At 39.0% G+C, this 16,570-nt stretch overlaps 1 protein-coding gene across 11 annotated transcripts in view; it reads left to right on the forward strand.

Annotated features, from left to right (window-relative positions):
- Positions 1-16,570, forward strand: part of GBE1 (1,4-alpha-glucan branching enzyme 1) — a 206,082-nt gene that overhangs the window by 101,712 nt on the left and 87,800 nt on the right. For all 11 annotated transcript variants that reach the window (XM_084843494.1, XM_084843495.1, XM_084843503.1 and 8 more), the window contains 2 exons: positions 13,894-14,009; positions 14,156-14,283. In XM_084843494.1, the coding sequence (XP_084699620.1) occupies positions 13,894-14,009; positions 14,156-14,283 (244 nt within the window). The remainder of the gene's footprint in view (positions 1-13,893; positions 14,010-14,155; positions 14,284-16,570) is intronic.

A 16,570-nucleotide genomic window follows, 5' to 3' on the forward strand; every position in this document is an offset into this window, starting at 1 on the left:
GTGGGTATAGCATCATCAATGTTTGTGGCTTCCGCTTGTCATGTTTTCCTGAATGTTTTTAAGTCATTGAAGCAAAAGTACAGGGACAGGATACTTGGAAGATCTAGGACCTTTGCTTTCCTGGCTTATTAGATCAGTGAGAGTTAGCTTGACTGATTGGGTTTTGGAGCTTATCTGTGGTTTCAAATTACACAAACTTCTTTGTTGAATTTTTCAACGTATTAGTTATGATTTTCAAAAGCTGCATTCACGCAGTAGGAATGACATCCTGTGGCAGTTAAACCTGATTACTGGTGGGTTTTCTCTGGAAACAGAGTGACCATTTATTACTGTCTTACTAAACTAAGTTACCTTAAGAGTAGAATATGTCAGATAGTCACATCATCATCAAAACGATAAATGCAACAAGCCTATGCACATTTCTAGTATCATGCAAGCTCTGTTGTCGGTGCGTATAGGAGCAGTGAAATATTTGAAATCGGTATGACAGAAGCTTTTTAATGGTTTCTCAGTTTTTGATTATTCTTTAATTGCTACATCCAATGTTACATATGTAACTTTCATGACACCAGGTGCGGGGGAGCAGTTGCGGATATGGGAAGGTCCCATTCCCTGCAGTATTCTTTTGCATGGTATGTGCATTAGTACCCTCACAGGGATGGAGATGGGGGGAGACAAAAAATGGGATGCTAGTGAGTCCTGCAAGACTCTCCCACCTGTGGTAACCTGGATCAGGCTGACAGATTTTGAAAACAAAACAAATGCATGGATTAGACATCTTTTTAACTCACTTGCAGGTTCAGTGGACATTTTGTATTCGTATCTGTTAGCAATATACATAAGAAGTAGCACATCAAGATGGACACATCCATCCATTTATCTCTTTCTCTCAAACTGAGGTTGATGTGTTTGTTTTGTGCTTATATCTCACAAAAAGCAATTGTAATTGTAGAAAAGATGGTGGTTTATGTTGGTTTTATGAAGATGGAAGGATATTTTTAGAAACGTGGTGTACTATCATCTTAAATATTCCCCCCAAAGCTAGCCCTGCACACGTGCTTTGTAATATATGCAAACGAATTACACTACGGAAGAATTACTTTAATTTTTAATAAACATTCTTGCTGGATGAAACTTTTCTCCCTTGCTTTTAGGTTTAAATTGGTATGACAGAATAGGAGACTTTAAGCCACAGATGCTCCTTTAGTTAGAAGATTTTGCAATAACATATAATTTCCCTTGAAGGATCCAGTTTCCTTTATTATCTACAATCAAACACAGCTGTGTGCAAAATCTTTAAAATGTAGCTGAGAAAAAAACCCTAAGATTGTATGGTAATTAAGCTATGTACTGAGATTTATGAGGGACACTGAAAGTAATTGTTAGTTTTCCTACATTTTTATTGGTATAAATATAAAACACATTAAGTGGTCACTCATAAGAACAGAAGAATTACCTTTTGGTCTGATCCAGCAAGGTATATCTAAACCCATTTTCTGTCCCCAGCAAAGGATGGAGAAAGGGGGAAAGAGGAGGGAGAAAATAATCTTTATCTTTTTGCTCCATCCACCCATTTATCATTTTATACACCATTAACACAGATATGGACACTCTTCTGGCTTGTACAAAGAAGGTGTTTGTTTGTGAGACAGCTGTTATTGCTGTTTTTATTGCGTTCTTACTTTTTTTGGTGCTTTTATCATTTTTAATACCACATCAGTTTCTATTATGTATTGTATTGCTGTACACTGCCTTGGGAGGGCTCCTGCCCCAAAAGGCAGTCAAGAAATATTTCAAACAAACAAACAAACAAACAAGAGAGCCCCAGGATCCACCCTCTGAGCCAGACACAAAATGGCAGCTTGGGGCGTGGATTGAGTGAGTAAGGAATGGAGCCCAGCAGCTTCACCTTGGTCATTGGTACATCTATTACATGTGCTTACAAACGCCTTTCCTCCAATCCATTTTTGACCAATCTAATTACAACTATGCCATATGCCCAATGCAAGAATTAAAAGTTCAGAACTAATAACTCAAGCAGATAAAGCCCCAGGCCTGAACCAAGCTATTAGTAGTTTTAGAGTGGCTTAGATCCATAATGCTCTCTGCCTTTGGTCAGGGGGCTGCTGTTTTCCCTTAACTGGCCTCCTGATGTAGCCAGATGAGTAAAAAGGGTGAGAAGCAGCTCCAAGAACATTCCTAGCTAATGAGAATGTCTTATCACTGATGAGCCTAAGAAGCAGAGTTTGTTTATCTTAAAGCTTTAAGTGGCTATGACTGAGAACTAAGTGCTGTTAGTTTATGCTGAGAATGAACACTAGGGGCGCATGCTGCTGAAACGCTGCTTATTGCTAACCTATAGAGTATAAGACCCATTGTACTCTGTGGCTCGTGGTTCAGAGAAGCTGTCTGATCCAACCATTGGGTATGCCTGTGCACTGTAAGTTACTCAATAAAGTCAGACCTTTGAGTCTGATTTATCACTACCTTGGCACTTCTAACCTAACAGTTCAACGCCCACTGCAGGGGCGACACAAGTTTAGCTGCATTATATTAAAGAAACATGCTAGAAAATATTTACCCTTTTTATAGCTGGGTGACACTAAACAGACACTAGGACTGATGACATTGGTGAATCCATGGCAAGTAATCCCATGGAGCACAATTGGTGCCTTTTACGTATGATGAATACTGAGGCTGAATGATGAGCATGAAAGAATCTCTTTGCCTTCTTCTTTCACATTCATGAATACAGAAATATCAATGGCAAAGTGAAAACTAAGGCTTCAGTCCTAACTGGCATGCTATCCATTCTCTGTCTCTCTCTCACACACGGCCCAAATAGAGATGACTTGAAATCTGTGTCTAGAAGTACATCCTTTCCCCGCTACATTTTTAGTCTAGAGTAGGCACGGTAGGCCCAATCCAGATCTTAAAAGCCCTCCCTATCCCTTATTTGAGTTGGGGGCTGTGAATCTATTCCAGACTAAAAATGGGGGCTGCTAGACACAGATTTAAAGTCATATCTGTTTTGGCCCTCCTACACGTATATTAAAGAAACTTACTGCCACCAGTTGGGGCTGAGTCTACATGGCTTGCTCCTGGCTGCGCTCTAATTAAGCTTAAGGTTACCGTCTCTACAGCATAACCAGGACTGCTAATGCAAGGTTGATAGATAAGTGATGGAATTGCATCTTCACTTGCACGTTTCAATGAATAATTTTAATGTAGAAACCAACAGGTTTCTAACCCCTCTTTAGGAGGGCGAGCAGGGAGGTGGATATCTATAAATCAGAAATGCCCAACTCTTCAATGTAGTATTGGTACTTTCCCCCCTAAGCTCTAGTATAGTATGCAAGATATGCTGGGCAAGACAATGTGGCAAAATGTTTGTAAGACTTTATAAATATTGAAGATACCTTTTTTAAAAGTTGACCATATTTATTAACTTTAATTTACCTCCCCTCTGAGAGAAGTGGTAGTTTTCTAAATAAAAAGTAGAAGAAGACATCTGGAATTTTAAGAAGCGATGTTTTCCAGCATCTACAGTATAATTTAATTCTCATAAGTCAAAGCAACATCTGAAATTTCAAAACAGTCTTGAAGTATCCATAACTCTCAAATCTCTGGACTACGGTTTTAGAAGAACGTACTTTTTTGTTTTAATTAAATCCCAGAAGATCTGTATAGGAAGGAAAATCTATATGGGATATTGTTTGGGGAGAAATAATCCTGGGCAGACTTACTGCTGCTTGTTCTGTTGTTCAATAATTTAGAGAAATATGTGCATAGACCTCATTGGAATAACATTTTTTTCTGAGGAGTTTGCATTTCCTTACTGGGTTTGTTATACCAAATTGAATGCTCTTTTAGTTATCACTGATGCATGGCAGCTGCTGAAAGCAATATTTCTCCATCTCTTTCTTGTCTGGCCTACTAATAATATTTAGTAATGCAAAACATAGGGTGTTGCTCCACTCCCTCTTGTGGGGGGTAGCAACACTTGCAATGCCAAAATGTTGCGTCATGCATTTTGCATTGCTAAACGTTATTGGGGAAGAGAGGGCGACTGGCATTGGATTGCCATTTTGACAGCAGCCACTTCCTGGCTGTAACAGTTTAGTTATAGCTTCATTCTGGGCTACCACAATCTCCTTTGCTATATTTCCTGCCTGTCAAGTTTCACTAGACCTAGGCTCTAGCAAGAAATATGGTAAGACATTTGCAAATATTACAGCCCCTGTATGTGAAACGGCTTCCTTCTGTGATGGCTGTACTGTATGATTGCTCGACATAACAGGAAACCCTATTGTTACTGAGGTGATTTGCAAAGAATACATGAAAAATTGCTGTGCATACAAATGCTATTAACATATCTTTGGATCAATTTGAGTATGATAATATCCTAGAGTAGTCACTTGCTTTTTAAGCTCCAGGCGAGAATTTTCAAGACCACACCAGTGACACTCAGTGGCTTACTGGTGCCAACTGCGATCACGTGTTCCCAGATTTTAGGAAACCACTTCAGGAGGTAAGTGTCAGGATTCCCCTTTTGCCTGGCTGAGAACTCCAAGAGTCAAATCAACACTCAGACCAGAGGTTGCATTTCCAAGGCTTTAATTCCATTTACCCTAATGAGGCATACAGATGCAACTTGCTAGAGACTCACAGACTACAAAAGAAACAGCCTTCAGGGAGTTCAAAGGGAAACTACCAAAGTTGATCTCCATTTGGGAAAAAGGCGGCAAGCTCTTTTAACTTAAGGGGTGGGAAAGGAAGATCTCCCCCTCTCCCGTGACACTTATAGGCGCAGCTGTTGACACCGAGCCAATCGGGCAGAGCGCCGAAGTTCAGCCCCTATGACTTCCCGCTTGTGCCTGCATCTACGTCTTGCGTCTAAAAGTTCAGGTTGTTCTTCCCTCCCCCTCTTCACTATCACTCCCAGGGATGTGTGAAGGGGGGGGGGGGGCTCTCCTTGCTGCTGTGCCTCTGAAGCCTGGGAAAGTTTCTCCCCCACATGTTGCAGCTCTTCCTCAGAATCTGAGCTACTCTGACACTCTATATGCTCAGAGGCAACCCTGACAGTAAGAAAAGTCCAGCTACCTGTTGTTTTGGAGCGCACTGGCTGAGCTTCCTCTTTAATCAGCAGTGGCAATGCTTGTTGATCTTCCATTTCGACATCTCAACATTCTGTGTGAATTAATGGGCGCAATCCAGAGCTCACTCTTTGTAAATGCATCTTATTTGGTGCGAATAGTTACCTATAGGCAAAATGTGTTCATCAGAGCAGAACACATAAATCGGAATAGTTGATATTTCCCAGCAGGAGGTTTGTTTAGTTTTATTGAGGCAAACATCACATAAATGACGAACACTTGGTGTTTGTTAACAGCGTTTAAGTGCTTGAGCCAATTTTGACTTGAGCTTCAAATGCTAAAAAAATATTCTGTTTTATGAAAGGGAAATCTTTTGGCAAGGCTACTTTCTTATTCTGTTCACCTTCCTATGTATTGCTGAATCAACCTTAAATCATTATTAAGATATACCATCTCACCAAGCTGTTCAAAAGACTGTCTCTCAAGTCAATAGATCTTTTTAACTTCCACTAAATGTATTTCATTTTTAATATCCACAAAAGAACAAAACCTTACTTGAAAAGCAGAACCCTTCATTTATATTTGAAGAGTGCGTGAGCCACAGTGTCTGAATCGAAATTAGTATCTGGAGATTTCCAATTTTGGGGAAGAGAACATTTAATAAATCAGGAATCTAACTCGGAATTAATGATTTTTTAAAGGCTTTGTTTCTTCTTCTTTTGACTGTCTTGCAATTTGAAATCAGTTATTCCAAATAACCTTTTGGATTCTAATTCCCCAACTGTTCAGAATACTGTTCAGAATATATGTTGCACTAGGTTTATCGTCGCTACATTTCTCCTCCTGAGATGAGATGGAAGAAGTGAACTATAGTCAATTGTAAATCTGGGCAAGGGATCCTGTGTAGCTTTTTTCACATCTCTCTTTTCATTGAATGTTTTCTTCCTTTAATTATTAGATAACAGAATAAATAGAAACTTTACCTTTGTAATAGATCTTGTCACTTAAAAAATTTCTGAGCTCCCAGGGTTTTGAGAAATGATGAAAGCCACTGTAAAATGTAATTTTAAAAAATTAAGCTAATGTGAAAGTGATTGGGGAAGTAAATTCTACTATCCCTACCACCACTCTAGCAGCTTCTTGTGCACATACTTCCTGCCTCTTCCCTATTCAGTTGAGTGTCAGGAAATACTTTGTATCTAATTCTCCCGGCCCAGCTAGGGTGAACACTGATGCAGGCAGGGCTAGGGTTAAGCACATGGAATGTGCTTGAAGCATGATTTCTTATATACTGAGGGCCAAAGTACTACACATTTTTCTAGTCACACATACGATTGGCTTATTTACATCAGTGTATCCACACGTGGCCTAATGTGAATTGGGGCTGTGGCACTTTGGGAGAAGAGGGCTTAAGTTTCCTCCCCCACCTGTTTTTATCCCCAAATTCCACACAAAGACACCCCTGCAAAGGGGGTGGGCATTAAACAATTTTTAAAAGTCTCCTTAGAAATCAGTGGAGACGTTTTTCCTTTTTTTAATCCCCCTCCCCCCATGGCAGATGGAATTTCGGGATAAAAATCGAAGGGAAGCTTAAATCCCACTTCCCAGATCCACATACTCCTGATCCAAATCAGGGCCATGCATGCTTACACTGAGGTAAATAAGCCAGTCATGCATAGCTCTGGTATGCATGATTAGAAGAATGTGTAGCTTGGCCCAAACATTACTGGAATATGAGATTAACCTGTAGGAAGGCAGCATCCCACCATTCCAATAATGCTTGAATGGCCCCTAAGTTAAAGTTAAATGTTTATTGATTGATTGATTACATTTCTGTTCTGCCGAATAGCTGAAGCCTCTCATGTTAGATGAACTGAATGCAATTCATAATCTTCTAGGCCATGGGAGAGTTAAAAGAAGGAAAAAGAGTTGTTTAGTCACTGCACCTTTTTGTGACTTTGCACATTAACATCTATTTGATTACGTATAATCTGATCCTTGCGTGCAATGTGGCCGTAGTTTCAAATTTTTAAAAGGCTTTGGAAAAGTAGTTTGAACTTCTATCCTTTGCTCCCCATATTCAGTCCATTGCCACATCACATCCCTTCTGTCTACAATATTTCACAGATTCAGCCCTTCTGTTCTGTTCCTCTGCTACACCTCTGGTTCATGTTGTGGTCATATCCTGCCTTGAATGTGTTTATTCGCCTTTATTTGCCTTCCTCTGTTTCTTGCCTCTGTCCAGAATGCTGTCACCAAAAGAATTCACCACTTCTTGTCATTCAGATCATGCAACTCCCCTCTTCAAATCCCTAGATGAGCTTCCCTTTTGTACCCAGAACAAAGTCCTTGTAGGTTCAGCCTCCGCCGTCCTTCTCCAACTACCTTCAGCTGCTCTTTATAGATTCTACCCATTATCCATTACTGCCACTTCAGCCTAGAACTTCAAGAAAACCTGAATGGTATTACCCATCTCCCTTCAAAAACCAACTACAAACCTGCCTATCCCATGTACTACTCCTCATCCCCAAATGACACAAAGGCTAAGTACATGTAACCGTTTGTGCTTGGATTCATCAGCCTGCTTTCCTCTCCTCCTTCCTCCCTGATTATAAATTTAGATTGCAAAGCCCTGAGGGCACTTTTGCTTATATTTCTCTGTAAAGCATCTTGTACTCCTCCAGTGCTATATAAATTAACAATAATGGTGCGAGCTTTCTTTTTTTAACTACATACTGCAACTCAGTGTTGCATCATAAGAGCTTTTACATTGCCTTAGTTAGCATTCAGTCCCTTGGGGGTTTTTTTCCTTAGCAGCCTAAAGTGGGGCAGCTGGGAAGATGGGAGTTAATATGTTCACTGACCTCAAATTGGTATTCGCAGAGCTTCACTCTCCTGTCTAACTCAACATTTCTTATGATGCTCTTGTCTGAACTGGCTAAGATTAATTATGGCTCTCTCTAATTTAAGTACTTTAATAATGAAATAATGTTAATGCATTGACTATTCATCTGAAATATAAGCCTTCTGCTTTGTCACTAAACTGCGAGTGTATAGATACAGTTCTGTGTTGAAGACAGTTGGAGCCTTAATCGCTGTATAAAAACCTGTGAATTGTTCATTGCAAAAACATTGTTTGTTTTGGAGGTTAGATCTGAAATAGGTATAAAAGAAGTTGTAAGTGCTGTCACTTTAGTTGTTGTTTTTTAAGTGTCAGCAACCGAGGTACTAAAATCCCTAATGACTGTTCACGTTTTAAAAAATATTATTTTAAGTAACATCAGTCTAGCTAATATGATATAAAAAAAAATTTACACTTGTGCATTGTTATATTCTTGTTGCTGCTTACATTTTAATATACATGTCTGATTTATGTCACAAGGGAATTGTGTTCATTTCAGTTTTAAAAGAAAAAACAACATGCACTAACAACTGTATTATGAATGATAAAAGAACAGTTTTGAGGGCTTGATATTTCTACTGCAGAAAAGAATGTGGACATTTATTTATTTTTATTTAATCAATTAATTTATATCCCACCTTTCAACTAAAAAAAATACTCAAGGCTGCTAACAATAATAAAATAAAGTTAAAATGTAACTTAATTAAAAGATAACAATATCAGTTAAAACACTTCAGTTAAAACACGTCAGTTAAAAAAGTAATAAACAATCCGCACTCGTCAGTTAAAACCAAGTTCAGCAAAACAAACAAACAAAATTCCCAGCCTTACAGCTGTAAGAGCAGAAGAAGAGCCATGCTGGATGAAATCAAAGGCATGGACTAGTCCAGGATTCTGTTCACACAGTGGCCAACCAAATGCCTATGGAAAGCCCACAAGTAGGACATGAATGCAACAACATCTTTCCACTTGTATTTCCAGCAACTTGCAAACAGAGCCATTCTGCTCCTGATACTGTATGACTAATTGCCATTGCTAGCCTTATCCTCCATAAGCCTGCCTGAATAAAATGTTTTCACTTGCTGGCAGAAAGACAATAAAGATGAAGCTAGCCTCCCTTCCATTGGCAGGGAGTTCCAGAGCCTGGAAGTAGACACCAAGAAGGCCCTCTCTCGCATTACTGCCAAATGTGCCTCTGATGGTGGCAGGATAGAGAGAAAGGCCTATCTCCAGGATCTTAAAACCCAGGCAGACTCATAAGGGAGAATTTGGTCCTTCAAATGGCCTGGTCCCAAGCTGTGTAGGGCTTTAAAGGTCATAACCAGCACATTGTACTGTGCCCAGAAACAGGCTAGTGGTCAGTGAAGCCATTGTAAAGAGGGAATCACATGCTCCCTATAATCTTCCCCAGTCAACAATCTGACCATAGCATTCTGAACCAGCTGAAGTTTCCGAACACTTTTCAAAATCCCTTGTTACAGTAATTCAGATGGGATTTAATTAAGACATGTATCACCGTGGCCAGATCAAACATCTCTAGGACTGGGTGCAGTTGGTGCACTAGCTACAGCTGTGAAAGCACAGCACATTCTTGGCCATCACTGAAACCAAGTCCAGGGCTGAATCCAGTACACCCACAGAAGGAACCTGAGTCTTCATGGAGAGTGTAAACCTATCCAGCACAGGTTTAATCCCTATTCTTTCATCTGTCTTTCAACTGACAGGGAACATTTCTTCCTTGTCTGGAAAAAAATTCAGTTTGTTTGCATTCAACCTGTCTGTTACTGATATCAGACACTGATTTAACACTTCAACAGCTTCCTTGGATTTAGAAGGAAAGGAGCAACAGAGAGACATCATCAACATACCCATGACACCAAACCTGAAAACTCTGGACAACCTCTCTCAGCAGATTCACATATATGTTGAATAGCATGGGGATAAGAAAGAACCTTGAGGGACATCATCAGCCAATGGCCACAGCATCATATAGAATTACCCCAGTGCCACCTTCTGAAATTGCCCCTCCAAAAAAAATTATTTATTTTAAACACTTCATGGCTGCCTTTCAGGGCAGAAGCCCTACCAAGGTGACATACAGCAATAAAATACATAAAAACAGTCAAAATATTAAAAGTGATAAAAACATAAACACAATAAAATAGCAATAAAAACAACAATAAAAGCCAACAGCAACAATGGCAGTCATATCAGGAGAAGGCCACAGTAAAATAATATGTTTTCAAGGCCTTAAAAGCCTCCAGTAATGGAACATGGCGGACCTCCGATGGCAAGTTGTTCCAAAGGTGTGGGGCCACTGCAGAGAAGGCCTTCTCGTGTGTGGGTAATGGTTGGGCAAATGAGAAGTGCCTCTTTCTGATCTTAGAGAGTGGGCAGGCTGATATGGATGAAGGCGGTCCTTCAAGAAACTTGGTCCCAAACCATTTAACTCTTTAAAGGTCAAAACCAGCACTTTAAATTGGACTGAAGCCACCATAAAACAGTACCTTAAGTCCCACTCCAGCCAGGCAGTTCCATCAACTCTCTGGCATAGATTGTCCACTAAGGCAACCAAGGCAGCTTGCTCCCTAACCAGACATGAAGCCAGATTGAAATGGATTTAGAAATCTGCCTCATTCAGGAGCACCTGGAGTTGAGATGCCACCTCACACTCCACGCTTTGCCCAAGAATTGAGTACTGGACAATACTGGAATAACTCCTACATCTTCTGCCTCAAATTTTTACCCTGAAACCCCAGACAGCACTTCTCCTCCACAAAGCAACATTGGTGGGAGAACATTTTAAAGAGATAGGTAGTAGGTGGGCAGAGCTCTTGATTCATCTGCCTGCTTTGCCCTGCCCCTCAACAGGGTTTCCATACCCCTGTTGCATCAGGATCCTTTTTCTTTTGATCATAGAGATGGAGGGATCTGTCAATCTTGGTCTGGCCAAGATTGTTGTTTCTTTTTTTAGTTTGAGCTTATTCCATCCTGATTCCGCAGAAGCTTGGTATTGTCTTAAAAAAAATGCTTATGGAATTTGTAAAAACCCATACAAAAATGCATTATTTGTGTGCATTTTTGTATGTATTTTTAAATGTACACATTTTTGGATGTATATACCCATTTATTAAAGCGTGTTTGTGCACATTTTGGATGTATGCAAATCCACATGTTGTGAAATACTTCTTGTTTTGCAGAATACATCACAAGTTTGGAAATGTATGGATTTTTGATCACAGATTGACCCAGTTCACATGATCAAAACAAGCTCCCGTGGCTTGACAGTGGATTTTTCACACATCCCTAGCTGCTGACAATTTTTAGGGTCTTTTCTACTTAGTACTTTAGTTTTTTCTTATTGGGGTCTTCCAGTCGACATTTTCCATTTTGTAACTGCCTGGTTTACAATACACTGGTGAATTGTAGGGCTTAATTTGTGCAGGGAGTTACTAGGGATATGTTCCAGAACCTATTTTCAGTGTCAATTCAGAGTGTTGGATAAGGGGATAAGGCACTGTAGGCTAGCATTCACTTGCCTGTTTTGTTTTAAATGGTGGTTCTTAAAAGGTCTGTTAGATGCAGTCCAGTTCCATTAAAATCAGTGAGCCATTTTCCTTTGAGTTAAATGTGTTATGGATGTGGATACTTGTGTATCAGAACATGTGTTTAATTTGTATTGAAAGGTGTTTAACAAATGACACCATAAGCCCTGGCAATAGGACTAGATTTAAAATGGTCATATTGGATATCACAAAATAATCTTATCCCTACCCTTGCAGAGGTCTCTTGGAGGTAAGACTTGGGTGTGTTATCACGTACCGTTGAAGTAGTTTTCTGTCCTGTATGCATTTGGAAGCAATCATCCAAATAGTAAATATTTCAAATCGAGAAAAATAGTTATCTGGAAAAGCACAGTTTAATCACCACCTTATTTTGTTAATGTCTCATACAAAGAGTCTTAGTGAGGCTTTGGAATCCCTTCTGTCATGACAGCAATCCATTCCAACTAAGAAGCTACTCCTGAAATTCTTAAAAGAGTTTTAAAAAAAACTTTATTCAAATGAGGAAAAAGAAGAAATCCAAAGGCAAGAAGAAATGGAAAAATAAAAACTACATCTGTAGAAATATATCCCCAAGCAATGTTGAATATTGCTTGTTGGACCCTTTCAAACATTTTGAACCTATTCCGAATGGTCTTCAGTTTTCTGCTAATATAGTCTCTTCTTAAACTGAATTAGTGTAACAGTTATTAATGTCTGCCTAATAGGTTGATAGCCTTGTTTCCTCTCCCTACACAACACTTGGGCAGTCAGTGGCGTGGATCCCAGACTTTGCCTCCCACAAAGATAAGGCTTTCTTTGGTCTCGGCAATGGAATTCCACTGGTGGAATTGGGAAGGAGGTGTTTTTTGTTGATTTCTCCGCATTCCCTCTGCACTCTCTGAAAATCTGCTCTGGAGGGTTGGCAGACCTTCTGGACAGGGTGAGAGGTGGCACTGGAGGCTGCAGGGGGAAGGGAAAATGAGTGAAAATTGCCTTCCCCCTTTCCACTGGTAGGAATGTCCTGAGTGGAAATTAGCTCAGGGGATGCTCCAGTTGGCGGGAGCAAAATCTGTTTGCCATCCACGGTGCTTGTGGTGGTCAGCAGGTTGTTTACCAACCTGCAGTAGCTTTTGCATACAGCTTCCCCAGTCCCAGATAAAATGTACAAGTGGCAATAGTTATGGTCCAACAGGCTTTCTGTCCTATAATGCCCTTTATTACAGATTCCCCCCTCCAAATGAACTTATTTGAGCCCTACCCCTTCAGATATGCTTGAAATCAGTATTTAGATAGCCATATCGCTAACATTTCAAATTTCCAAAGCCATTTTGAAGGAGTGTAATACATTGTCATATAGAATGTTTCCTTTTTGTGAATATCAAGTACATTCTTTATTGCACCAGAACCCATACTTGACTGATGCTTGTTTGATGAGTTTAGACCAAATTCCTTTTCCCAGTGGGCTTTGTCAGAGTATGCTCTCAAGATGACAGAATTTTATACATTTGTGATCTTACTCTTTGTTGGTAGTATTTTAGTGGAAATTGTAAATTATATTTTATAGTACTTTTAGGTTATTTTGTGATTAGAGATGTTTTGAGAGCCCTCAACAAGCTATTATTTTAAAATAAACCCATAAAGAGACTTTCTGGATTGCAGCCAAAGTATTGATTTTTTTTTTTAAAGTCAAACATCTATGTTAAGAGAAGTCCTGCATTACGTTTGGTACATTTTGTAAATATCAAATATACAAATGGTTTCAAAGTTGTAATTTTAAAAATAGAGTTGCTCTGAAATCACCAAAGCCTCAAAGGGTACCATCCAATTCAGAAGAGCACTTACGTCCATTGATTTCAGTGGAGATAAAAATGTTTAAGTCTGTGTTTGAATTGTGCCCTTAATGTAGGCGTAAGTGTTGGCTATTGTTTACTAGTTTGGCATGTTTCTTATTTCATGGCTTAACTGAACTAGATATGATTAGAGGACTGGTTACTATATTGGACTTAAGACTGGGGAGACCCATGTTTACGTTCCTGTTCAGCCATGATGCTCACTGGGTGATCTTGGACCAGTCTGTCTGTCTGTCTGTCTGTCTCTCTTTCTCTCTCTCACCCTAACCTACCTCACAGGGTGATGTGAGGATAAAATGAGAGATGGGGAGAGTCATATATGCTGCCTTGAAATCCTTAGAGGAAAAGTAGGATATAAATGTAATGAAACAATAAATAACGATAACTTAGAAATAGTGTTCATATTCCTCCATGAGAATGTAAAATAGTGAGTGTACAAGCTTTAGGAGACTTGAGCGATTATATGCCTTAATATTTAGGAGATGTTATTAATATTTCAGCTGGGAAGTCTTGCGGTTTCTTCTCTCCAATCTAAGGTGGTGGATAGAAGAGTATGCCTTTGATGGCTTTCGATTTGATGGTGTATCATCTATGCTATACCACCATCATGGTATTGGTAAGTTCAGTCTGTATACTAATGACATTCATAATATAATACAATTATATAGCCATCAGAAAATTGTTAATAGTTTCTTTTGGAAAACTTGGACTTACAACTTAGACTTCCTGTGCCTGAGATATGTATGATTTTGTCTTTATTAGGTGAAGCCTTCAGTGGAGATTACAATGAATATTTTGGTATGCATGTTGATGAAGATGCTCTGGCATACCTAATGATGGCAAACTACATGATACATCTCTTGCATCCAGAGTGTATAAGCATAGCAGAGGTAATCATATTATTTCTAGCTATTTTATTATTTGAAAAGATGTTTTAACTGAATCAATAATCAGTTAAATTACATTAACTTCCACTTACTTTTCCTTAGGCATGATCCATCTCCTGTGAAGCATTTAATTTTAAATCCCATTGATTTTGATTGAAAAGTTGATATGTGCTTAAATCTCTCCCATTTAAATCACTTGGACATAAATACACTCAGCTTGGGCTGCGTTGGACCTCTTTTTAGGCAGCAATCCTACATCCACTTACCTGGGAGTAAGCCCCATTGAACTCAGTGGGACTTACTTCTGAGCAGGCAAAACTGTGGAATTGTGCTGTTAGTAGATTTTAACATAAATAATCCCAATTATTATTTTCCTTTTCTTTTAGGATGCTTGCTAATTTCTAGCATTATTTCACAGAGAAACTAGTTCCAGCAGGTAGTATAATTCAGTAGTCAGAGGCAAATGAGATGTTAAATTAAGAAAATAATGAAACCTTAAGTGCAATATGATCGTTAGACATTTTTGAGGATCTTATCCTGTTTAATAAGTGAGCTTGTTTATGATTTGCAAATTTTCTCTAGTAAGTCAAAGTGTTTAAAGCTTACAATTAATATTGCCAAAGCAACTATGTACTAGTATATGCATCACTGAAAATTCCAATCTGTGTTAAATTAAGAGTGTTAAATGTTTGTCCTACTTCAAATTTATCATGAACATTCTTTGGAATATTTAGTTCTGTGTACATGATTTATGAATTAAACAATGAAGTCAATGAGAAGTGTGTGTGTGTGTGTGTGTTTGAGGTCCAAGGAGATATGGGTGCCGTAGAAAATGGTTGAACTCCAAAGCACCAACCTTGAGTGAAAGGCTCAAACATGTCATTTATGGTTATTTTGAGCACAAAATTATGTCTAGACTCCTGCAAGAATTTTCTGTCCCTTATTACCTAGATTGTATAACTGTTTGATGTGCAACTTGTATAAATGAGTTGCATGTAACTCGAGTGGGCAAGTTATAAGTTGGGTGGTGAGTCAGCAGAAAAAAATTGCAAGCATTTGTAAATCCTGGCATGTCGGCCCTTAAGAACTCAAGATGGGGTTTACCAAAAACTACTTTAGTATAACTTTAAAAACCAGAACACTATGCTACCACACAGGTACAGGATGTAAAAAATTCATATCCATAAATAAGAAAACTCAAACTTGCCTTGTTGCATATAGTAAGTCAATGTGAGCTACTCCTTTATTTTTTTTAAAAAAGTATTTACAAGATCTCAGTGGCATCAGGTATTTAAAACAGAAGCCAATGAAATGAAGCAATTATGGGATGTATTAAACTTAAAATTGTCTTATTGATTCTGGGGTTCACTTCAAGTAAAATTAGCCCATCATCCAATGAGCCGCAATATGATTATCAGTATTCATACCAATGAAACAAGGTTGAGCCTGTTTGCATTACCTCATTTAAGATTTTTTTTTAACAAGATGTGCCTTCAATTTATTCTACTTAAATTGAAAACTACTTCAACTTCAATACATCATTTTTCTGTCTAGTGGGAGTCTCTATACAAAATGTGGAATTGATCCACATGCTCATGGTGAAAAGCAATTGGGAGGGAGGAACTATTGATATAATTCTAAATTACAAATGGCTGGCATGAATTTGAGCTTGCATGTAATGATAGTGGAATGAGTAGCACCACATGAGAGGAGCACACTATTGTCTAGAGTAGGATCGATTTGTAGCTCTGCTCCATAAGGCCCTGTCTGATAAAATTAAGTAACACAATGTGCTTTTAAAAATATTCTGAATATTTCCCAACTGAAGATGTGTTCTTCCATTCCTTTCCCTACCCCCACAGGAGAGAAAAACATATTAGAGAACTTATGCCTCTCTCATTTTCGCTGAGAGTTGTAGGACTTTTTTTGTCTAAACATACATAGGATCACATCCTTGATAGGTGTTAATAGTGAGAAAGGTAAATAGACAGCAGAATTCTGTCCCTGCATCTCAAGTACATGCTACGTACAGGCTCATACACATTGCATTTTGCAGATCTGAAACTTGATGTCGGTTTTTTGTTTCAGCCTCCTTGCCCGTTCCTGCCCCCTCCCCTCTCCACACACACAACAGGAATAGTAGGACACTCACATTTGCTTTCTTGGTACCCCTTTCCTAGGGCTCCTTCACGCTGGGCTTTTATTCTGTGATTGAGATTACTCCTTCACATCTTTACATGACGCAATGATCATCCAAGGCATCTCCTGCACTAAATGCCCCTCGTTCCAT

This window comes from Heloderma suspectum, chromosome 3 (assembly GCF_057233095.1).
Source record: "Heloderma suspectum isolate Gila_16-S chromosome 3, 16-S_ref, whole genome shotgun sequence".
NCBI classification, from domain to species: Eukaryota; Metazoa; Chordata; class Lepidosauria; order Squamata; family Helodermatidae; genus Heloderma; species Heloderma suspectum.